This window comes from Plecotus auritus (genome assembly GCF_963455305.1).
Source record: "Plecotus auritus genome assembly, chromosome: 5".
NCBI classification, from domain to species: domain Eukaryota; kingdom Metazoa; phylum Chordata; class Mammalia; order Chiroptera; family Vespertilionidae; genus Plecotus; species Plecotus auritus.
Genome location: NC_137776.1, coordinates 16,598,671 through 16,624,737, shown reverse-complemented (window position 1 = coordinate 16,624,737; position 26,067 = coordinate 16,598,671). Strand labels below are relative to the sequence as shown.

General features: G+C 39.2%; 1 protein-coding gene across 17 annotated transcripts in view; it reads right to left on the bottom strand.

Moving 5' to 3' along the window:
- Window positions 1–26,067, bottom strand: part of UNC80 (unc-80 homolog, NALCN channel complex subunit) — a 184,465-nt gene that overhangs the window by 154,188 nt on the left and 4,210 nt on the right. For all 17 annotated transcript variants that reach the window (XM_080670881.1, XM_080670875.1, XM_080670876.1 and 14 more), the window contains exons 3-7: window positions 25,845–26,001; window positions 24,343–24,644; window positions 19,117–19,240; window positions 17,186–17,259; window positions 14,701–14,837 (exon numbers count right to left, since the gene is read on the bottom strand). In XM_080670881.1, coding sequence (XP_080527007.1) covers window positions 14,701–14,837; window positions 17,186–17,259; window positions 19,117–19,240; window positions 24,343–24,644; window positions 25,845–26,001 — 794 coding nt within the window. The remainder of the gene's footprint in view (window positions 1–14,700; window positions 14,838–17,185; window positions 17,260–19,116; window positions 19,241–24,342; window positions 24,645–25,844; window positions 26,002–26,067) is intronic.

Below are 26,067 nucleotides of genomic sequence, written 5' to 3'. Positions count from 1 at the left end.
CATGCCTGGGTTGTGGGCTTGATCCCCAGTAGAGGGAGTGCAGGAGGCAGCCAATTAATGATTCTCTCTCATTACTGATGTTTCTATTTCTCACTTCTTCTTTGAAATCAATAAAAAAAATATTTAAAAAGGGGGGGGGAGGACCTATGTAATACTTTCAACAATAAAGAGTAAAAAAAAAAAAAAAAGGCAAATGGTTAGCAGAAAAAAAAAAAAAAAGAATATTCCCTTCAGGTGATAGGGGCCCATTTCTCCCAGGGTGAACTGGTTTGCTTCCTAAGACGGCTCTGTCACTTTAATACCCAGAATCATTTTGCCTAACATGAATAAAATGTATTTTTTACTGTGGGTTGCAGTAAAAAGTTTAAATATACAAACCCAGATCAGGTCAGGTGCCCTGTGAATCATTTTCATAGCTTCTCTACTTTCTGATCAAAGCACATGTACTTCACTATTTCTGCTCTCAGCACCATTGTATGGCCTGCTGAGGAACAATGGCCTCTGTACAGTGGTTTTGAATGTCAGTGATATCTTGTCATCTAATCAATATGCTTGAATATTTTAGTTGATAAGTAGCAAACTAAATATGTTAAAATTCAATCACATAATGTGATACCATACTATCTATGTAACTGAGTTGACAGTCACATGAAGAAGAGAAACTTTCTACATTTGATATGGGATTTTTGCACTGGAACACATTGTGTCCCCCTGGGCAGGATGGTTCCCCGGATTCTTTGTCCATCGGAATCAAAGAATGAATCTACAGATGGAAGATAGTATAGCAAAGGTAGAAACTTACTGAAGAACAAGTACAGACTCCCACGTGGGGAAGGGGAAAGAATCTCACAGCACAGACTGCCATGTGGGGAGGGGGAAAGAGTCCCACCAAGTTCCTTTTTTTCTATTTTATAAAGGCTGCAGTTCCTGTGTCTTGATATCCCCTCTGATGGGTCAATATTCCCTTTGGTTTGGTCACTATAGCAACTCCAGAGCTCAAAAGTCAAACATCACTTGGGACATGTGAGGCCCTCCTCCCTCATTGTTCTCCCATTCCCTCTGGCTTTCTTCCTCCTTCTTTATTTTGTAAATATACCTGGTAGGCCTTTTTATGGAAACTAGCTGTTCCCTCTCCCTTGTCTTATGGAAATGCAACTGCCCTGGCTCCCTTGTGTTATAGAAATGTACCTTCTTCCAGTTCCCTTGTCTATGGAAATGTAACCTCTGCTCTGTAGCCCTGTGTTTTTTCCATGGACCCTTAATTTTTAAAATTTCCTAAACCTGCCTATTTCACCCCTAAAAATTCCTATTTCACAATCAGCATATATGTTATGCTGGAGTTCATCCCTTTTCTAGGGTGCTAGAACACTCTGGATATCAGCTGCATGGCAACTTTCAATTCATCAGAAATCCCATAGATTTCCCCTAAAATCACTTCTCATCAATTTAGACTAGGTATCCTCCTACTCTCCTTGCTTTTTCTCTCCTCCCACTCCTCTACTCAAACCCTTCTAAAGGATAGAAAGTTCCCACCCTCCAGTCACATGGTTGGTTCTCCAGGAAACCAACCCCAAGCCTCAGTTGCATTCCAAATGTTCCCTTAACATAAAAAAAGACATTTTATCACTCATTACTTAGGAAATTCTAAGGGTTTTAGAAGCTCTTGGCATAAAGGCTAAATATATATTTCTTATATAAATAACAATATCATAAATTCCAACCAAAATTCCAAAGGGATTTATCTCTTATACATTAATAAGACTGTTCTGAAATTTAACTGGATGAATAAAAATTTGAAAGTAATTAAGAAAGATTTAAACAAGAGTGTAAAGAGTATAATTGCCAGATACTAATCTGTTTTACAACAATATATTTAAACCAATGTAGTACTAATTTAGGAATAGATAAGAGTTCAATGGTATACAATGGTATACAATATAGAACTTCAAAAAATTCAAATATAAGAATTTAATATATAAAAAGATCATGCATCAAATTAGTGCAAAGAATACTATAATCCTATATAATAAAACCCAAATATGCGGAATGACCAGTCGCTATGACGCACACTGACCACCGGGGAGCAGATGCTTAACACAGGAGCTGCCTCCTGGTGGTCAGTGCGTTCCCACAGGAGGAGCGCTGCTCAGCCAGAAGCCAGGCTCATGGTTGGTGGCGGGCAGTGGAGCAAGGGGTTGGACTGCGAGAGGGTGCAGGCCAGGCTAAGGCCCCCCGCTCCTCCACCCATACACGAATGTCGTGCACCAGCCCTCTAGTATGTATAAAATATGTAATATTGTCATAATGGACTTTTCAGAAAAATTTAATTAGGCCCATCTTAATTAGTATATTTTATTCCCCAAATAAAATCAAGGTAGATTAAAATTTAAATGTAAAAATATGAAACCCTAACAGTACTAGAAAAACATTTTGGCTATTTTTTTTTTTAATATATGTTTTTTATTGATTTCAGAGAGGAAGGGAGGAGAGAGAGTTAGAAACATCAGTGATGAGAGAGAATCATTGATTCGCTGTCTCCTGCACGAGCCCCCCCCCACCCGTTCCTGGGGATCAAGCCCACAACACAGGCATGTGCCCTTGACTGGAATTGAACCTGGGACCCTTCAGTCCACAGGCTCTATCTATTGAGCCAAACTGGCTAGATCTTGGCTATTTTTTATAATCATTGAGTAGAAAAGAACTTTATAACAATCAAATGGCCTCAAATTTAAAACAACACAAATGCCCGTCAACAGATGAATATGTGGCAGAACAAACACATTCCATAAAAGTTACAGGAACTGTCAAGAAGTAAGACCACATACCCACCAGAAATATGGCTAAGAACAGGCAGAGAGCAGCTGGGTCCCACATGGCAACTCATTTCACCTAAAGGTAACCCCTTGCTTCATTATAATACACCAGTGTGGTAAACAACACACCCCATGCCACCATGATAGAAATGGAAAGCCTCTGAGAAATCTCTAATCCTTTCCCAGGAAAATCCTGAATATTCCTCTCCCTTACTGAATACCCAATTAAATGAACCTCAATAAAGGAAGTAAATTCTGCTTAAGGGAGGCTACTCTTTCTATGGAGTAGCCTGTTCTCTGTCTCACTGCTTCACTAATAAACTCACTTTCACTTTAAACTCTATGCTGGCTCACATTTGAACTCTTTCTTGTGTAAAGTCAAGAACCCACAGTGGATCTTGGACTCTCCTGTCCCTGACCCAGGAATGCCTGCATCAAATGGATAAACAAACTGGTATATCACAGAGAACTATTGATATATACAATAATTATGCTGAATTTAAAAAGCTGGCCCCCCAAAAGGAGTATGTTTTAATTTATATAAAATTCTAAAAAATTTCAAATTGATCTATGTGACAGAAAGCATATCAGTGGTTGCCTGTGGATGGGGAAAGAGCAGGATAAGTGTGAGGATGAACTACCCTTACTCTCTCCTGCTTGGACATGTTTTCTAAAATGTATCCTATATAATAAAAGCCAAGTATGTTAAATGTCCGGTCATCCGGTCATCCATTCAACCAATCAAAGCTTAATATCTAATGATATGCTAAGGCTGCTCAACCGCTCGCTATGATGCGCACTGAGCACCAGAGGGCAGAGAGTCTACTGGTCGACCAATCGCTTATACGTGCACTGACTACCAGGGGGCAGACGCTCTGACTGGTAGGTTAGCTTGCTGCTGGGGTCCGGCCAATTGGGACTGAGCGAGATGGGCTGGATACGCCCTGGAGCCCTCCTATGGTCCTTCCCCAGCTGGCCAACCTCCCATGTCCCTCCCCAACCCCGATTGTGCACCGGTGGGATCCCTCGGCCTGGCCTGCGCCCTCTCACAATCCGGGACCCCTCAGAGGATGTCAAAGAGCCAGTTTCAGTCCGATCCCACAGGCCAGACCGAGGGACCCCACTGGTGCATGAATTCATGCACCGGGCCTCTAGTATTGTTATAAGCCTTTTCCCATAGCTTGGAGCAAATGGCTGGCACCTGCAGAAGCCAGATAAGATGAATTCCCCTTTGCTTGACCACCCTCTGCACTCTCTTCCCTTGACTGACTCATGAATCTCCCTGACCCTATATTGCATACTTCTACCCTATATAAGAGAACCTAACCACCCCCTCGGGACTGACACTGACACACTGGTCTCAGCCCACTGTGAGGGAATGTAATAACATTTCTTAAACTCTCACAACGTCTCTTGGCCTGGCTTCTTTTGGCAAGGACCTAACAATAAGGAAGGGGAAATTACAAAGAGGCACTAGCAAACTTTTGGAGGGTGAGGAATATATCTATTTTGACTGTGGGGATGGTTTCATGGCTGTATACAACATATAGTAAGGCAGAGAGTGATTGGAGCTGAAGCATTGGGGTTCTATTTAGTTCTGCTTTTCAACAGACAAGTAAATATGTGATACTTTCCATGGTAACTATTTAATAAAAATAGAAAATTTTCTTCCAATAGAAGAAAAATGGAGATTGGAGAACGCTCATTAATCAATTAATAGGCAGAGAATAAAAAGAAAAAAACACACATGAAAAGCAGAGTAAATAAACAGCCCAATATAAAATAATATGGAAGATATAAATAAAAATGGCAATTATAAAAATAAACACCAAATAAATATACTAATAAGATAAAAATTATCATATTGAATTTAATATACATATAGTTTTACACAAACTTGTCTCATTAGCCCCTGGATGATGTGTTATACCTCCTTTTCCACAGTATTTATTATCCAACTTTTTATTATGAAATCATTTTAATAAAAAGACCGAGTCTCAGAATTTTGTGAGTTGCTGAATTTTCATAAGAAGCATAAAGGTTAGATTCAAAATTAAGGTTTCTATCCTGGACAGGATATTTTTCATTTGCCTCCAACCCCCACTCCCTGACCCCATTCACTCTACCTTCTCTACCTTGCTGTCCTGGAAGATTGGTTCATATAGACTCTACGCAGGAGTCTCTGGCTCCTGGTTAATCTGGCAAGAGGAGGCAACCAGAAGATGGGAAGGCAGAAGGACCAGGATTTCTTTCAGAAGGGTCCACCCTCCCAGAGATTTGCCTAGGGATGGCACTGTGATCTAGGGCCGACAAGAACTGTGACTACTGATGGTTGCAGCTCTTGTTAATCATTCCCTCCATAGAGTTCTCCACAACTGCTCCCTTCCTCTGTCCCTTCGGCCTTGAGCTCATAGGCCTCCTGCTGGCCCCATCCATGATCCCTAGAGAACTGTATTGCTCTTGTGGTTTCCCCACATCCTGCCCAAACCTTTGTAAACCACCTGAACAGAGCAAGAGCAGGACAGACTTTCTGGACACCTTTGACAGTCCAATATGGAGTCACTGTCAGCCATGGCAATAACATCAAGTGCTATGTCAAGACTGAGGTAATGGGGTATAACAGAAATGCTCCCAGGAGGGATCTGAACACCCAAAAGCACAAGTCTGGACACATGGATAAGGACTCTATCTGGACACCGATATGATGGGACCTTTACCTCTTGTGAAGAGCTATAAAAACTCAGAGCTTTAACCATCCAACACTTAAGGTTGGCCATCCCACGGGGCATGCTCAGAGCTCTGCTGGACTTCCACTCCACCGGACAAGATCTGCCACTACAGCGCCAAGCTTGAGGCCAATGTCCACCTTTCCACCTGCTAACACCCCAGTGACTGGGACTTTGTGCTGGAGGTTCATTCTGCTCACTTTTATCAGGTAGGCTCCTCTTCCTCCATGTATAACCTGCGGGTGACTCTATTGGCTTATTGGTGAGGTTTCCCTTAATAAACCTGGCATTGTAGAAAGACACAAATGTGTGTGAGAGACTCCCTTCAGGAATGCCCTTGCCCATGACACAACCTATTTTGATCACTTCACAAATTACCTAAGTGTGACCTGTTTCCTGACTGATTATATCCTGAAGCCCAGTTGATGGAAAATAACCTTGTTTCTCATTTCTACCAGTTGTTTGTTTTTGTGTTTGTTTTTTTAAGAGGCCTTTACCACTCTTCCCCCGCACCTCATCCCATGTTTAAAAATGCATGGACTAACCCACTCCTCTCAGCCTATCCTTTATACCTAGAATTATGAGATATTTTTTTTACAGAAATATCCTCTTGACTTTATAAAGAAAGACAAAGTATGAGGTTGGCTGGCTACCAGCTGGGTAATTTTAGGTTCTTCCAGGATTTGTGACAATCATATGATTTATTAGAAGAGCCTGTGAAAACTGTTGTTTTCTTGACTAAGAAGCTGTTCAACAGAATTATATATCCCCCATTGTATTAGAAGTCTTTACCCTTTACTTTCTGCCCTACACCTCTGTGTCCCCAAATATTTCTAGTTAGTAATTTAGATTAAGGAGTTGCATAAATTATATTAAATCCCTAGAGCAGTGTTCCATATAATGAGATGCCAATGGACTACTTCCATGAGAATTGCAAGGGGGACAGGGAGGACAAAGGCTGTTCAAAATGCAGACTCCGGACTTATCAGAATTGCTGGGGATAGAACCCAGAAATCTTTATTTTAAACAACATCTCCAAGTATTGAAAATTAAGATAAATAATCTTAATAAGATTAGAGGACAATTGCCCTAAAAAAACATGTAATGCTTGACTTTGTACTTTTAAGCCAACATCCAAAAACAATTCCTATATGGAAACACTAACTAGAATGATATGTTGGCAGTTTTGTACCTGAGGGTGCCAGATGATTATATTTCTGACTTTCTCTACACGCAAAATTTATTTGAGTGTAAGTAATTCTAACTGTGCAGTTGAGTCCCATAGTCATTCACTACTTTCTAACAGAGCATGTCAGTTCAGTGATGGTGAACTGCACACAATAGCAAGGCTCCACTGATATAAGGCTGATCGACATTAAAAACATGTCAGTAACTTGAATAATCAAAATTAGTAAGTAAATTTACATTTCAATTGCTTAATGTTTAAAGAGACTCCATTTGAAACAACAATAAATATAAAAGGGTATTCTGTAGCAAATATTTAGCAAATGTTAGTTGTTATTCAAACACTAGTTTATTTGGCTTAAAGTATGAGATATACTGGAGTGAATAATCAATAAAAAACCAAAGATGATCAATAAATATTTTTATATAATTTAAGACAGCATTATCAGAAGTAGTTAACGTTTCACTATTAAAAAGTCATTTTCGTTAACATTAACCATCTATCTAATTAACTTTTGAGGGGAAAAATTATAAAACTAGATAAAGAAGCCCTGGCTGGTTGCTCAGCGGTTAGAGAGTTGACCTGTGGACCAAAGGTTTGCAGGTTCGATTCTCGGTCAAGGGCAAATACCTTGGTTGCAGGTTTTCCAGCCCAGATAGGGGGCATACGGGAGGCAACCAATGGATGAGTCTCTCTCACATAGATGTTCTTCTCTCTCTCTCTTTCTCTCTCTCTCTCCCCTCCCTCTCTTCCACTCTTTCTCTGGAAATCAATGGAAAAAATATCCTCAGGTAAGGATTTAAAAAATAAATAAATTAATTTTAAAAACTGGATAAAGATGGTATGGGGACAGTTTAGTGTATGATATGGTAGAAATGTTCTTTCCAACTCTAATATCCTATGATTGTATAAGTTACTTGGTAGAAAAAAATGAAAAATAATTTTTTGAAACTTTTATTCTAAATGGTATATGTAAAAATAATAAAGAGGAGTACATAGAAAAAATTAATAATGTTTGTGTCTACCTAATGACCTCATGGATGATTTTTATTTTCAAAGAAATATTTTATACCTTTAAAATAGTCATATGCTATAATTAACATATATTTTTATATGCATAGACTAAATAACACATTGTGATTTTTTTAAAAAAGACTGTTGACAAGGCAAGTATTGCTTTAATCTATTTTCCAACTAATTGTGGCTTCAGGAAGCTAAGTTATTACTAACTCGGGTTGGAGATGCTGGTAGAGGCCATCCAAAGCAGAAAAGCATTCGAGAAATAATCTATGGAGTCAGAGAACTGTGGAAATCAGTCTTGACCCTGTGCAGTATTTAATGAAGCAGAAATGCAGTATTTAATGAAGCAGAAATTAAGTCTATGCATATGCTAATTAAAGATGAAATCTCATATTAATTTTAACAAACTGGCTACCTATTCACTGATTGCTGAGTTCAGGGAAGAGTGATGTTCAGTTCAGTCAAGGTTGGGATAAAAGAGATAATAAATTGGATTTGTTTGATACAAGCAGACAGCTTTTATTCCTAGGATATTTGCATTGCTTTGTTATTAAAGTTCTTCTCATTTCGGATTAATACATGAACTCTTCCAATGAAGATATATTAACATTAGCATTTTCTGAAAGGTCTACCTTGGGCATCGTTTCCCTGGCAACCAATCACTGCTGCTAGGCAGGGAAACGGCCTACTTCATTCTTCTAAAGTGTCACTGATTTACATATAATTCACACATGCATGTGCTGTGGGTGACTGTGTGCATATGTGTGTCAAAGAATGCATATATATGTAGATGTTCAACAATATCACAGATGGGGAAAAACAATGTCCTTCCAGGAAGTGGAAACCTTGGACATTATAGTAGACTTTGCCTTTATAGGCAAATCAGATTGGAGCCATTAACACTTAATTTTGTCGAAGAAAAAAAAATGTGACATGCTATTTATATTTGCAAACTTCCAATGCTTACTATGGTTGAGAAAAATAATGTAAGAAACATAGGCTCCTAAATAGTCTATGACCTCAAGATTTCACCCTGATATTGTTTTTAATACTTTTTAAAAAGTCAAACAGAAGCATAGTATTTGAGGTGAGAAATTCCTTATGCATAAAACATTTTGGAATTTGTGTAGAACAGCTTTAGTAAAGGAGGACTATGAGGATACTCTATAACTGATAGGAACATATATATAGTCATAATTATCATATATAAAATGATAGTGACATTATCATTACATTTGGTTGTAGCCAGCCTCCAAAATACCAATGATCCCTGCCTCTTGGTAGTCACACCTTCATATAGTCGCCTCTCACTCTTTACCAGGATTGGTTGGTGCAGTCCATAGAATATAGCGGAAGTGATGGTATGTCTCTTTGGATATTAGGTTATAAAAGACACTAAAGCATTTATCTTGGTTGCTCCTTCTCTTTCTGGGAAACTGTGTTTTTGAGAAAGCCAGCTGTGTCATGAGCAGCCCTATGGAGAAACCCAGATGGGGAAGAGCGTCTGGTCAGCAGCTCAGTGAGCTAGAACGCAGAGACTTAAAAGCCCAATTAAAGAGATGTTTAACAAACCAGGTGATCTAACTAAGGAGATTTCCAGAGAAAGGGTTGAAAGTGCTTTCTGATTTCTTCTTGCCACTTATCTTAAGTTGAGAAAGAAGATACATGAACTAAACTAAGACTAATGAGCTGGGACTTAACGATTTTGAGAATTCTCAGCCCCTCCAGATGGGAAATAATGCTAACATTAAGAAATGGCTTCCTAGTAAAGAGCACAGAACAAATAAAATAAGCTACCTATTCTCAAGTGGTTTATAATCTAGTTTGGCAGATTGACACATAATAACTAAATATAATGCACTGCAGAATCAAATATATGATAAATAGAAGTTCTAAGAAAATGATAAGGGACTATGGAGGAAGGGTCGTGAAAGGCTTTCTAGAGAGTATGTGCCCGTTAAGCTGAACCTTGAGTGATGTGTAGATATTGGCAGGGAAAAGGGTAATAAACCTCAGCATCTCCTTTTCTTTATCCTAACAAAGGATCATCTTGCCTGAGATATTTCAGAATCACCATATCTAGACTTTCAATGGGCAGCAACCACGTACTTTGGTAAAATGCAAAACACATACCCAATAGAAGGTGCCTGTGCAAAATAATTAATTAATCTATACGTATGGACCAGACAATGTTTGTTCTTCTGAGTCAGCAAGGAGGAATGAATTACTGCTCCTGTCCTCAAGGGGCTTCTGTTTTAATTGGGGAAACTAGGAAAATAGTATTAGTTTTATTTTAGACATTATCTACAGATTGTATAAAAAAGGAACACAGCTCAAATTGGAGAGCTTACAATATTTTTAATAGGCTGATTCTTGAGTTGCATCCTGAAGGATCATCATTAGATGAAAGAAGAAAACGTAATATTACATGAGGAAAGAATTATTCCAAAGTTAGAATTTGAAAATGAACATGGAGCATTTAAGGAACTCTAAATAACTCAGCAGAGTAAAGAATAAACGTGAAAAAGAAATGGCAAGAGAGGGGGAAGGTAAGCCTACACATTGCTGAAAGTGTTTCAGTGGTTAAAATGTTGTTAGTGCATCAGATCTGACTGGTTACCCTTCAGGTTCCTTCCACACTAAAAATGATGTGAAGTACTCATTATTATTATTGACCTGGTGGAGTAAATCATGTGAATAAACACAATCTCTATTTACACAACTAATGTTGCTGTAAAAAATTCATATTCTCAACCAGCAAAAGATCATTCAACTAGCTCATTTGCTTTTTTTAGTATTTTTTAATAAATATTGTTCAGATCATTACAGATGTTCCTTTTTTCCTCCCCTCCACCTGATTTCCCCCCTCATGCCCTTACCCCCCCCCCCACTGTCCTCATCCATAGGTGTAAGATTTTTGTCCAATCTCTTCCTGCACCCCTCACGCCCCCTTCCCCTGAGAATTGTCAGTCCACTCCCTTTCTATGCCCCTGATTCTATTATATTCACCAGTTTATTCTGTTCATCAGATTTTTTTTATTGACTTGATTTTTAGATTCACTTGTTGATAGATATGTATTTGTTGTCACTTTGTTGTTCAAAATTTTTATCTTTACCTTTTTCTTCTTCTTCCTCTCCTTAAAGAATACCCTTCAGCATTTCATAGAATACTGGTTTGGTGGTGATGAACTCCTTTAGCATTTTCTTGTCTATGAAGCTCTTTATCTGACCTTCAATTCTGAATGATAGCTTTGCTGGGTAGAGTAATCTTGGTTGTAGGTTCTTGCTGTTCATCACTTTGAATATTTCTTGCCACTCCCTTCTGGCCTGCATAGTTTCTGTTGAGAAATCAGCTGACAGTCATATGGGTACTCCCTTGTAGGTAACTAATTGTTTTTTTCTTGCTGCTTTCAAGATTCTTTCTTTGTCTTTTGCCCTTGGCATTTTAATTATGATGTGTCTTGGTGTGGTCCTCTTTGGATTCCTTTTGTTTGGGGTTCTCTGTGCTTCCTGGATGTGTAAATCTATTTCTTTCTCCAGGTAGGGAAAGTTTGCTGTCATTATTTCTTCTAATAGGTTTTCAATATCTTGCTCTCTGTCTTCTTCTGGCACCCCCGTAATTCGGATGTTGGTCCACTTGAAGTTGTCCCAGAGGCTCCTTACACTATCTTCATATTTTTTTATTCTTTTTGTTTTTCTGGTTGGGTGTTTTTTGCTTCCTCATATTTCAAATCTTTGGTTTGATTCTTGGGATCCTCTAGTCTACTGTTGGATTTCTGTATATTATTCTTTATTTCAGACAGTGTATGCTTAATTTCTGACTGGTCCTTTTCCATTTTTTTTTTTTTTTTTTTTTTTTTTTTTTTTTTTTTTTTTGGTATTCTCATTAAGATCCTTGAAAGTCTCACTAAGTTCCTTGGAGGTCTCACTAAGTTTCTCGGCAGTTTCTAGAAGATTCTTGAGTAATCTTATAACTGTGGTTTTGAACTCTATATCCAGTGGTTTGCTTTCCTCTATTTCTTTCATTTGTGACATGTTTCTTGGTCTCTGCATTTTGGCTGCTTCCCTGTGTTGATGGAGTGGCTTTGTGTGGTAGGTGAGCTATAGGGCCCAGTGGCTCAGCCTCCCCAATCACCTGAGGTGGACACTCTTGGTGCACCCCTTTGTGGGCTGGATGCACAGTCTTGTAGTTAAGCCTTGATTGCTGTTGGTACACTGGGAGGAATTGACCTTCAGACCAATTGGCTGTGAGGATCAGCTGTGTCTGTAATGGAAGAACTGATGTACTGGAGACACCCTTATGGGGCAGGACTGGCTTCAGTGGGGCTTTGGTACTCACTGAGTCTGCCTCTTGAGTGTGTCGCTTATGGATGTGAAGAGTTGAAATCTGGTGTCATCTCACACAGACCTCTAGGTACACTGGCTCCTGGATCTTCAAGGAGGTGCAAGTCAGCTACTGTCTGAGGCCACCCAGCAGGAGCTACAGCAAAATCTGCAGATTTCTCCTCTTTGCTTGGGGTTTGGAAGTTTTGGAGCTGACCCAGCTGCAGTTTGTTAGGTTATGCTGCGATAGGGCAGGCCATTCATATGCAAAAGCCGCTGTGCACAGCTTGGGTGGGTTTATAAATTGGGCAGGGCAGGGTCTCAGGGAATCACTAGGGCATGGCTAACAGCAATGGCTGCCAGTCAGCCCTCTCTGTGTTTCCGCGTTTCTGCATCCCTGAGTCCCATACCCCAGCGCAGTAAACAATGATTCCTGTGCGCACCTCTGCGAGAAACCCACCCTCACTTTCAGACCCGATGCCAGACAGTCCAGTTTCTCCCCATAGGAGTCTGGGTCCCCAGAGTCTTGCCGGAAACTGGAGTTCAGAGCAGTCGGGAGCTTTTGTCTCCCTCCCGCTTGAAAAAGCCAACCGTGTACTCAGTTGCCAGCCCTTTCCGCACGCGTGCCTCTATACCTCTGGACTTTATTTCCACAGCTCCTCTGAGTCTCAGTGCGCTTTTCTCTTCCCTTCTAGTTGTAGAACTTCCACTCAGCCTGCCTTCCTGTGGTTCTGGGTGATAGTCATTTTGTCTTTTAGTTGTAGTTTTGGTGTGGTTGTGAGCGGCAGCACGTACAGATGTATAACTTATGCTGCCATCTTGGTTTCTCTAGCTCATTTGTTTTTAAAGTTCAAAATGAAGATATGACAATAAATAACTATTTACATATTACTTTTTAAAAATACTACATACTGGTATTTTGGTTTAAAGTGATTATATTCATATGGCTCTATGCTTTCAACAATTCTAAGAAATCTTTACAGAACACTGCACCCATGTAGCCTGGTTTGGTGCCAGAAGGAGATTGATCATTAAAGGATTACCAAATAAAATAACAAGCTAATACTGAGAGGAAATATTTGTGAATCATCTGTGTTTGTATGTGTGTGTTTTTTTATAAAGAACTTTTATACAGAAAATGTAAGAACTCTTACAATCCAATAAGAAGACAAACAACCCAGTTAAAACATAGGCAAAAGATCTGAATAGACATTTTGCTAAAGAGGATATGCAAATAGCTAAGAAGCACATAAAATATACTGACTATTATTTATCATTAGGGAAATATAAATTAAAACCACAATCAGTTCCCACTTCAGACCCTGCAGAGTGGCTGCACACTCTAACACAAGGATAAACAGAAAAGATGAACTCACTCATTTTTAATGGGAACATAAGATGGTGCAGACATTTTTGAAAGCTGTTTGGCAATTTCTTTAAAAGTTAAACATAAATTTACCATACAACCTAGCAAAACTTAAATTCCTAGGAATCTACCCAACAGAACTGAAAACATGGCCACCCAACACATAGCAGCATTTTTCATAATAGGCAAAAAGTCAACACAACCCAAATATCTATCAACTGATGAACAGATAAACAAAATGTGATATGTTCATACAATAGAATACTATTCAGCAATAAAAAGCAATGTACTACTTGTATATGTTATGATGTGAATGAACCTCTAAAATATTATGTTAAATGAAGGAAGCCAGATGCAAAAGATTACATACATTATGATTCCATTGATTTGAAATGTCCAGAAATGCAACTATGGAGAGACATAAAGTATATTAAGTAATCATCTGGAGTAGGGTGTGGGAATGGGAGTGACTGAATATGGGCACAAGGGATATTTTTGGGAGGTAGCAATGTTCTCAAATCAGATCAGTAAAAAATTTGCACAATTTTGTAAATTTGCAAAAAAAAATCATTAAATTGTACACTTAAATGGGTGAATTTTGTGGTATATAAAATTATTTTTAAAATACCTATTTTAAAATAATATCCACTAGACAGTAACCTCCTCTGAAAATGGAAAAAATATAAATGGTCTCAGGGTCTCTCACTCAGTAGGTGGCGCTTCTGGTTGGGTACAAAGGCACACCTCATGAATCCAGGCTTCCATCATTTCAGCAGAGAGTAGGGAGAAGTAAACTAATATTTGTACTTAAGGAAGGCATTTTGTAAGCAAATTCACCATGCACACAAGCTAACAGGGGCAGAACTGGAATGTTTACAAAGAACAGATTTTTCAATCCCCTGTGAATACTGTAGCAGCACCCACTTTTATACCAGGACCTCCTGGTATAAAGTATTCTCAGACATTACAGCAGATCCTTTCACATCCCCACAACATAATTCTTTGATAGATGATTGGAGTTTCTTTATTTAAATATTAAAAATATTATCTAATTCAGACATGTATTCCTCCTTCCACTCCAGTTTGTTTAAATGAGAGCCATTCATAGCACACTTCTGGAATTATTAATGTCATTACACCTTGACCAGGAATATAAATACATCATGCATGCACACATTCTAAGGAACAGAGACTATACAAGTAGCCCAAAATGCACGTTTAGTTTTTGGTGACTGGGGATACATTTTTGGCCTTAACATCATGTACCTGGAATGCGATGGACCTCTTTCCTGGGAAGTTTGGGAGGACAGACTTCCATCAAAGGAGTTTCGGTGGCAGCCTGAAATGGTGGCCTTGGGGGAGATGGAATCTGACTGGAAGGTTTCACAGACCACCTGGAGGCCCTTTAGGAGGAGGAGAGAGCAAATTAACCTTTTTTTTTTTCCTTCAGGTATACCCTCCAGAATCAGCTATCATATTATATACACTGTGTTGTTTTTTTTAACTTAAAAAATTGTAGCATAGCTCCTTTTACAGTAAGACCAAGGAATTTTGCCTTCATCTAACAGAGAGTAGAAATGGACTTGGAGAGAGCACTGGTGTCAATCTAAGCATTAAGCAAAGTACTTTTATATACTTGGTTTCATTTTTTCCCTTGACTCAGTCCATTTTCACTTCCATATCCAGTATCCACAGGAGAAGAGTTACAAATCAATAATTCATCAAAGATATGCCAGTACTGAGGTGGACCAAATAGAGTCATGAGGCTGAAACCAAGCAACAGGTTAGCAAGAGCTAATCAAATAGAAGCTAGACATGAAAGTGGAAGTGCAAAGTCCAGGTTTTTCCACCGCTCAGCAGAGTAGAGAGACACAATCTATATTTTTTCCCAGTTGGATACATGACCTTTATTTTGAGCAAAGACTCAGAGGCTAAAACTGCATGCTCTATATATAGGACATAGTGCTTAATTAATGGAAGGGATAACCAGGGTCCTTTAATAAGGGTGATGCCAGGTGGTAGAAGGCACAGAAGGGAGTTTGGTCTTGAGGTAATGGATCCACTATAGGTTCCTAAGAAGGAAGAGATATGGCGAAACGATGACACCTGGCATATAATAAGCCTCTGTGGAATGGTGAGTTACTAAGTGATGCCTTAGGAAGATTAGTCAGACATTATTAATTGTTATTTATGTGAAGTAGGAGAGGCTGGAGGTAGAAAATCCAAGCTTCATTCTAGTTATGAGGACTTGGATTTAGAGGGTAGTAGTAGAGAATAAAGAGCACATCTGAGCTACATAACAAAAAGAAAACAAAATGTGACTTCTCAGCAAAAAAATCAAATAGAGAGGATTAAGGAAAATGAAATATGACATTTATGCATTGTATCTAAGATGTCATCAATTATAAGATACACCATTATTTTCTGTTCAATTAAGGAAAAAGCTAGGACACTTCCTATCAGTGAGGACTTCCCATTTTATACTTATTAAAGGGGATATCTCAGACTTATGTAGGTATAGCTTTTGATTATATACACATCCGGTGTGTCTGTAAAAAGGAAAATGTAAGTGAAATAAATTGGTGTAGGCATACCTAAAAATTTTTTTTTACATTTAGAAATTTTAACCCAGAGTTGTTGATATATGATTTTTCCATGGAATGACTTTTTCTGTGTCAAGAATGTTGTTTTGTAAAAAAAGAGTGCACCACTATACCCTCTGACATATTCTTCTAAAACCACCAATTCTGATTCTGCAAATTCAGATGCTGGAAATAACCAAATTCATGCTGTGCAATAATGACAACTATATCAAGACTGCTACCAGGCAGGGAGACTGTCAGAGGACAAAGATCATCAAATACACTCAATTTCAAAAATGTTGAAAGTGGAAAAAAAATGCATGGTAGAAGAGATGAAATGTAGCATATAAATCATAGTGTCTGTATTCAGCAATTGCTCAGTAAATAGTAGATATACTAGCACCTCAAAAATTTCAGTTTGGAGGGTATAAAGAATGATGATACTCCTAGCAGTAATACTCCATCATTTGAAAAAAGGATCCGATTTTGATGGAAGCCAGCAAGTTGTATTTTGTGCATGTTGAATTGAAAGTGAAGGCAGGTCATGGGGACATATGCTATGTTAGTGGCAGGAGCTTTGAACTACTCTTGCCTTCATTTCTTTCTTTTCCAAACCAAATATTGCATGACAAATTTCCATCGAATTGTATTCCTTTTATTATGCATATTCTGTTTTATTGTATTAGTCTTGATTCCTCATTAAACTTTTCATTTCCTTAAGGGTAAGACTGTATATTGTGACTCCTTTCTATACCCTCCTCCCTACCTGCTACAGCACTGTCATACCTACATTAGGATTGCCTAACAAATATTAGGGGATTTAATAAATGACTTAGAACAAGATGATTAGTTAACATGGGATGAATAATGAAAACTAACATTTAATGCCACATGCTAACCATTGAGATAAAGCGCTGCTTACTACACACTAACCAATAGCTAAATGCTGTCTTATTTCAGCATCCCCACCCACACTTCTGAGAAGGGCATAAAATTATTTTCCACATTGGTAAATATAAAACTTGAGATGTTTAAAGTTTCACATTCAGGGAGGAGGAGCCAGCATTGAAGCCAAGTTGTATCATTCTAGAACTCATGTCTCACCCTTCACACTACACAGTGTCCAAGGAATGACCACCCCTTTCTTCTCATAATAAAAGTGAACTCACCTCTCCATGTCTGGTGTCCTGATTTGGTGACTCACAGGTCTGACTCTGACTGTTAATAGGAGAGCTTCTCTTAGCTGCAAAGATGGAAGAATTCTATCACAAATTTTGTAAGTTCATTTTATTTCATAAGTTCATTTCATTCTCAAATAAAAACACCTATTTTAGCCGAAACCGGTTTGGCTCAGTGGATAGAGCGTCGGCCTGCGGACTGAAGGGTCCCGGGTTCGATTCCGGTCAAGGGCATGTACCTTGGTTGCGGGCACATCCCCAGTGGGAGGTGTGCAGGAGGCAGCTGATCGATGTTTCTCTCTCATTGATGTTTCTAGCTCTCTATCCCTCTCCCTTCCTCTCTGTAAAATATCAATAAAATATATATTTTTTTAAAAAACACCTATTTTAACAGATCATTATCACCTTGGAAAGAAGACATTTAGTAACATATGTTGTAAGAGAAATCAAATAACTAATTAAAAATTAGCATTTCTAGGTTGTCAATCTAGATCTTGTCATCTATTCAGTCTGACTCAATAGGTTTAAGGTGCTAAAAAGTTGGCAATACTGAAAACAATAAAAATTAACATCTACATAGTACTTAGTATCTGCCAAGTCTGTTACAACTGTTACATATCAACTTATTTAACCCTTAAAGTAATCGTATAATAGCATATGGTATATTATTAGACCCATTTTACAGGTGAAAACATAAAGCACAGCAAGTTTATCTTGCCCAAGGTCACGCCTTTGTATGAAGGTTCCAGCTCAGATTATCTGTGCTTTCATGACCACAATAAGCTGCCCCTGAAGTAAAATTCAAATCAGTTCCATCTTTAGCTAAAATGGCAATGCTCCATTTGAACTGTGAGTAACCTGGTGCTGAGAGGAAAGTGGTTTACCAACCTCACAAGACAAGAAACGTGGGGGAGTGTCAACCATGTGTCATTGCTTTTTCTTCTGGCCCCGTTGTCTAAGCTGAGTTTAATTTCCCTCAGATGCTGGGCACCATTCCCAGTCCTCAGGGATCAGGAAGAGGGGAAAAGAACCCGCTGTGGATATCAGTGAGGAATAGCCCAGGTACTTATCACGTGGACATGAATTCTCAATAGTTTTTATACATATGTTAAATGATCGTTTAGGTATGAGGAGAGAGAGGGAAGGAGGAAGAGAGAAAAAGAGGAAACCTAAGTTTGAGGTGACCTCTACACTCATATAGGAAAATGAGAGGTCTTAAAATAAATGAAAAAAATTTTTTACACAAAGACATGGCTTTTCAGTAATAGTTTTTTAGTGTACCATATTTTATTTTCTTATGTGTTATTTACACTGTTTTTAGTTTTGTAACCTCCTACATGTCTTCTCTCTCAGATTATTTTAATCCAATGAAATTAACCTCATTCAATCCATGGGATCTGAAATAGAGCACTCCTGGCTATGACTCTTTTCTTACTTAGTTCCTCGATATTTAAGCCACATGACAGACTGTTACTCTTGATTTTATAGTTTATTTCAATAATTCATGTATTATATACATGTAAGTTGTGGGGTTAGTCTACTTTTACTATATGAAAAATACCATCTTCTTTTTGAATGACTATAGTAAGCATGATATGTCACTATGAACATCTTATCCTATAGATGAATAACATGGCACTCCTGGTTTACAAAATTCCTTAACATATTATGTACCTTGAAAAGTTGTGTTAAGTTACACAGGAAGTTTAATTGACTTACTCAAAGTCACACAACACGACAGCATATGCCCTTGGTCTGGAGTTTCTCATCATGAGAATGACTCCTTTACTGGGGACACCTCAATAACCCCCTCGAGAAAGTTTCTTTCTCTTGGCTTCTTTAAGGGCAAATGCTCCCATCACCCCTTCCTGCCCACGAGGGAGTCTGCTAAGACCATCCCACTGGGTGTCTGAGGCACCAACCTGTGATGATGTTTCTGATGGGCTTCACCAGTGCTGTGAAGCCAGAAACTTCGGGCTGTCTGTGCTCCCACATGGGCTGCCATATAACAAGCCCGCTGGCCAGTCGGAACGTGAGGTCAGATTCCTGGGGGAAGAGAAGATCAGGTCTAAGTGGCCTCTAAGAACTGGTTGAAGGGACCAGTCCATGCAAGGATTAACATCACTCACAAAATTTTTCAAAATGGATTGACTTTCCAAATCTTTCATCACACAAATGAGTGTTTCCATGGTAAAGCAATAGCCCTAGGTCATCGTCACAAGTACTACGGAAATCACGGTGGTCTGCTTTAAGCAATATTAATATTTAATTGAAATTCTGCTTTGGGCAAAGCATGAAACACACAAATTATTGTTTTGTATTAGAATAACCGAGGCCTGTTTATTTCAAGTCTTGGCAGATCTCTCACCAGTGGTAATCATTATTATGCCTCTTAATTACTTAATTGTCTTTCTTCCTCATAAGGCAATATCCTCAGATGCTGGCTATTTGACTTTCTATTCTCCAGTCCACCTCTTGTTCTTGCATTTCATGGAATCAGAAACATATATTTAGAACCTTCCTAGTGTATTATTTTGTAGTGTTGCCTTCTTAACAACCTTTAACTCCTTGAGGGTGGGGATATATCAGGCATCTTCCCTTCCCCACAGCCCCTGTCATCATAATGCTTAACACAAACAGTAGGAATTGGGTGCACAATATGTGCTCAATAAATACTTGCTGAATTGCACTGACTGTACAACCGGAACTCACTCAATGTATCTACAATTAAAGGTCTATTGCAGGGAGCACATTTTGTGTTTCATCGTCATATCATTTTGAGAGGCTACGTTTAAGATGCATTCTCATATTGCATAAGTACAAACATGTGACACTCTGAGATTACATGTGAAACAACTCAGCCTCTCAAAACAAAGTAAAGGTAGAAGTAGAGATTGTGGTAGATTAATGAACACAGCGCAGACCCAGGCATTCACTTAGGGAAGTGATTTGCAATCTTGGCTTGCATATTATAATCGCCTGGGGAGCTTTTAAAACACAGGAGGCCCAGGTCCTACTTCCTTCCCTTCCCAGACCAATTAAATTAGAGTTGCTGTGAGGTTTTCTAAAGTTCCCCCTGGTGACTCCCCACACATAGACATGTTTGAAAACCATTGATCTAGAAAGATAAGAGCTGGGAAGAAACTGGAGAAAAAGTAAAGTGATTTCACAAATGGTGAATCAATGTAGCTCAGTGTCAAAGGAAGCCTCAGTTGGAAAGGCTGAGGAAATATCCAAATAAATCTGCATATGGGTAGAGAGACGGCTCTTCTGTAGGCTGTTGATTGGGATCCTGGCACCACAGCAGTGGCCACAATAGGAAAGCCTCTAGGACTCCCTGTGGAAGTACATTCATTCTATACGCATTTAAAGATCACCCACTATGTACCTGGGACTATTCTAGGTTCTGGGATACATCAGTGAACAAAGCATACAAAACCCCCTGCTCTTCTAGGGCAAAGGAGAAAAAGCAGGTACAAAGATGTGTCAGGCAGTATTTCTGTTTTAGACTGAGGATCGCCAGGGAAGGTTTTATTGTGAAGGTAACTTTTGAGAAAGGAGCCGAAGGAAATGAAAGAGCTGCTATGTAGATTTTTTTTTTTTTTTTAAGAAAGCATTATGTGAAAAGGGATCAGCAAGGGCAAGGCCTTAAGTATGTCTCATGTGTCAACAAATAGCCAGGAGTCAAGTGATTTCAGAACCGTAGAAAAAAATATGGTCAGAGAATTTACAGAGTTCCAAATAATACAGGGTCTGATAGGCCATGATGAGGACTTTAGCAATGACTGAGTAAGATGGGAAGCCACGGGAGGGTTTTAAGTAGTGGAATGACATGATTGGATGTACCATATGCTTTGGTAGAATCTCTCAGGACATTGAGCATTAAGAACAAGAGTGGAAAGTGTGACTTAATTAGGAAGCTCTATTATCAATGCAGTGGTCGGCAAACTGCGGCTCGCGAGCCGCAGTTTGCCGCTCTGTTGACTAATGAGTTTGCCGACCACTGACCTAGACTCTCCATCCCAATAATTACAGGCTCTTGTTGTACCTTATGATTAAGCCCCTAGGGAAAGATGATTAAACTAAGGTGCCAGTAGAGGGCAAAAGTGGTAGATTCTGGACACATTCTGAAAACATAGCTTACTGATCAGAAGTGGAGTGTAAGAGAAAAAGGTATCAAAGATTTCTGGCTTTGTCATTGATGAAGATAAAAGAGGAACAGGTTTGGGGATATTCAGGAGCCTAGTTTTAGAAATGTTAGGTTTGAGCGGCCTGTTAGACATTCAGCTAGAGATACTGAGTAAAAAGCTTGGCAGGCAGGTCTGGAGTGAAGGTGAGCACAACCCTGTTCCCTTGAAATGGGCATGGGGAAGGCTGCATAGTGTGGTGTTAGAGCCTGCAAGCAGATAACTAATAGTAAGCGAAGCTTATCAGATTTGTCTCCAGAAATGCAGGACACCAAATCTCAACTGACCTGGTTTCAATAATTTTGTAGTTTCTGAGGCTCATTCCTTTTTCCATGTTTCTCATAAGTAATCTTGACACAAATTATATTCCAATGGACATTGCAGCAGGAAGTGAGTTCTTATACTAAACCCTGGTGACACTTATCACTCACTGATAGTTACTGTCATCATTTTATTTCTTCTGATATATGCCTAACTAGATTGTGTATCTCTTGAAGACAAGCTGAGACCTCCTACTGTTGTGTGCACTTACCCTTGAGCATCATACTTATTTGTTGATTAATTTTAGTTTGCCCAAATAACACCAGTAAATACAATCACTCTTCAGACCTGAATACCTGCAGAACCATGGCCTTCTCTTGTTTTCCTTCATAAGTCCTCTTAAATTAGCTGAATCCATAAACTCTGGAACCCTAATTCTTCTTTTAGAGTCCCATTTAATGGGCCACCCAATGCTATGTATGCATACATGACCAGAAACTCATAGCTGGAGAAGATCATCTTTATCATTCAAACAGCTAAGGGGCATACAATAATTTCAGGTACTGAAAAGTACTAAGAAAGAAAAAAATAGAGTCACGTGTTTGTGGCACTGAAGTAGCCAGGGACGTAAATGCTCTCTGAGGTGGTGACATCTGAGTTGTGAATAAACCCGTGAGAAGGACGTGGCCATGTACAAACCTAGGGGTAGAGCAGGGCAGTAAATGTTTCAGATGGAAGAAAAACCAGTGCAAGGACCTGAATGCAAGCATGAACTTGTCCAACTTGAGAGTGGAGGTTAAGGAGCAAGAGAGAGGCTGGTGAGCTGGAGGGTGAGGAGACCGAGAAGGCAGGCAGGACCCAGGACCTGCAAGTCCCACAGGCCAGCGGAACAGTCTCAGTTAAAGCAATGCCTTCCATTGAGTGTAACCTTTATAAAAAAGACTTCTTAAAATGAAAAGTTAAAGCTTTCAAAGTAGCAATTTAATGTGATCTAACAACATTTAAAATTTTTAGTATGTTTCATGGGCAATGCAGCCAGTGCATGCAAATCATTTGGGGAAATTACAGGTAATTTCAGTTCCATTTCTAGGAGCAATGGGACAGCTTTAATTGAAAGTAAATTTTGCCCGGCCACGGTGGCTCAGTGGTTGAACGTGGACTTATGAACCAGGAGATCACAGTTTGATTCCTAGTCAGGGCACATTTCTAGGTTGTGGGCTCAATCCCTAGTGAGAGGTGTGCAGGAGGCAGCTAATCAATGATTCTCTGTCATCACTGATATTTCTCTCTCTCTCTCCCTCTCCCTTCCTCTCTGAAATCAATAGAAATATACACCGAGTGGACAGATTATTATGATCTCTGAATGCATAATAATCTGGCCACTCGGTGTATATCCTATATAATAAAAGGCTAATATGCAAATTGTCCCCTCAACCAGGAATTTGACATTTGACCAGCAGGCAGGCTGGCCAACCACCTATGTTCCCTCCCCTGGCCAGGCTGGCCGGACCCCACCCATGCACGAATTCATGCACCGGGCCTCTAATATACATATATATATATATATATATATATATACACACACACACACACACACACACACACACACACACACACACACTGAGTGGCCAGATTATTATGCATTCAGAGATCATAATAATCTGGCCACTCAGTGTATATATATAAAAAAGAAAGTAAATTTTAACTAAAACTAAAATGGGTAAAAAGACTCATTAGTCCATGCCCCGCATAGTGATTGTTAATGGTCTCACAACCATCTTCATATATAAATATATATATTACTAACTTGAAACATCTATTCATTAGGATACTAATATTCCATCAAAGAACAGTTGAGCAGCATATTAATTCCTTCTTATCTCTCATTTTAGTATTTAGATGGGTTATTGTAATTAATTAATTCACAGAAATAAAAAATACCTTTTTATTTCATTCCATGTTCTGGAATGGCACTATGTCTTCACATATATCTACCCTGTGTTGGAACTATCCACAGTTTTATGCAATGGAGGATCCAAAAGCTTAAGTAATACCACCAAGATTACACAGCTGGAGCATGGTGATTTCAGATGATATTGTCTCTTTCAGATCCAAGGAGTTTATGGATATACTTGTATTTTAATGCAATTGGTTTCCATGTAATCCTATGTTTTGTATTTTATGCATTTAAAAATATTTGGAAAGCAATTCTTGGTTAGGTTGAACCAACCTGTCAAAAAGTCCACAGCACATTAAAATTAAAAACTTCTGTCTAGATCCTGTAGTAGAATAGAAATAGCTACAGAGTGCTACAGAAGTATAAAGGACATAATGCCATACATAAAGTCTACATGGAGAAGGTCAGAGGAAAATATTCACTAGCGTTGAGGTTTGAAGAACCATGAGAGGAACTTAAGCCCCAGATCATGCCTGAACTTATATGCCATATTTAATATGTTGGACATCATCTTGGGGTAGATGGTTAAGCACTGAATATTTTTAAGGAGGTAAATGATATATAGAGGACTGTGTTTTTGAAATAATGTTCAGTAGTTTAATATAAAAATAAAACTCTTCATGTCTTGTTTTGCTACAAAATCATCCAAAGACAAGGACACCAAATATGGCAATACCATTTAAAGCTCATCTTCACTTCACCTCTGTCCCCCCTCCTCAGCCTAACACTACCTTTCTGCTTACCTTGATCCTGTGGACTAGAGGGGCAAACAGAAACACAAAGAGCTCCACAGTGGCCATGGAGTTATGGAATATCTTCCTTCGGTTGTTCTCTTCGTCATCGTTGGAGCTGCTTTGGCAAGGCAGCCCTGGAGAACCCTGGTTTTCAATCTGGTGGATGAAAGCACTACTACTGCCACCCCAGCTGGATCCTCGGTCTGTGCCCCCAAACCGCTCACTGTTGCAGTCGTGGGGGGCCTCCAGGAGCATCCAATGGAGGGTGTGAAGGAGTTTTGTCTCAGCAACACCCAGTTTATCCTGGTGGCCTGCATGGGATACCCGCAGAGTCAGGTTAAGGCAAACTCTGTGACCACAACAATGGATGTCAATTTGGGATCTGGAAAACACCCTGGCTTTGCTCTGGGAGACACTAGCATTTCTCTGTACCCCTTATAACCACTGCTGAAAGGGCACATTCATTTTTGGGGATTCTCCCAGGCTGCAGTCTTTGCAGAATGACATGCTGTCACAGGAGGAGAAAATGCATGCATTGCATCTTCTCAGTCAGATACCAAATACGGTTGACCCTTGAAGAACATGGGTTGGACTACACCAGTCCATTTAGAGGTGCAGATTTTTTTTCCATGGTCAACCTTTCCTATTCTTGTGTTTTGCATCTGCAGATTCAACAAATAAGGATTGAAAATACTGTTTCAATCTGCAGTTGGTTTAATTTGCAGATACAGGGGCAATCTTCAGAGTTAAAAGTTATATGTGGATTTTCACAGGTGGGGAGGGGATGGGTATGCACCTACCCACTCCCTAATCCCAACCCTCTAACTATGTATTTCCAAATGGGCAGTATAATGGTTCATAATACAGACTCTGAAAATAACAGCTACTGTATTTTAGGCAGTGTGACTAGGAAAGGCACCTCGATGAAGGGAACATTTGAGCAGAGACCCAAATGAGGGGAACGAATTGGATGGAAGAGAGCACGAACACTAACATGGGATAGATGGCTAGGATAGACTGTCAAATGATAAAAGAAATCTACAAAATACCTAAAAAAGAAAAACAATCTTTATGCATAGGCATGCACATACATACAGTCCTACAAAGTGAATGTAGGTATTTTAGGAGCTGGGAGAGCAAAGAGGACAACTCTGATGGGTGAGAGTCTGATGGGTGTATTTTCTGTGATTATTGCTCTCTCCCATAATCTAGAACTGTGCCTGGCACATAGTAGGTGTGTGTCTTTAGCTTTCCTATAATATATTCATGTTTAGAAAGATAATATATTCATGTACTACTTGTAAAATTAATTAAAAAATAAGAGAGCCAGTTCCCTCATTGGTAAAATGGTGGTAATAGTGGTACCAACATGGGGGGGGCAGGGTGAGAATTAAATGAGAAAATATGTGCACGGTGTCTGGGAAAATAGTAAATACTCAGTAACTGTTATTATGAATGCTGAACACAAAGGATGATGGCATGCCATAAGTAAGTAACACAGGTGCACCAACCCAGCTTGTTCCTGTTTGAGAGGAGGGTTGCCGTGCAGTGGAGGACATGAGGCAAAGCAGCTTGCACCAGCTCCCATCTGGAAATACTCTGGATGGCTTCAGAGAGGGCTGGAGAGAGGCCATGCAGCTTGTTTTCTACCAACACTCGTTCAAAGGACTATAGATAGAAAAAGAAAGAGAGAAAGCACCTAAAATAAGGATTCAGAGAATCTGATTGGTGAAA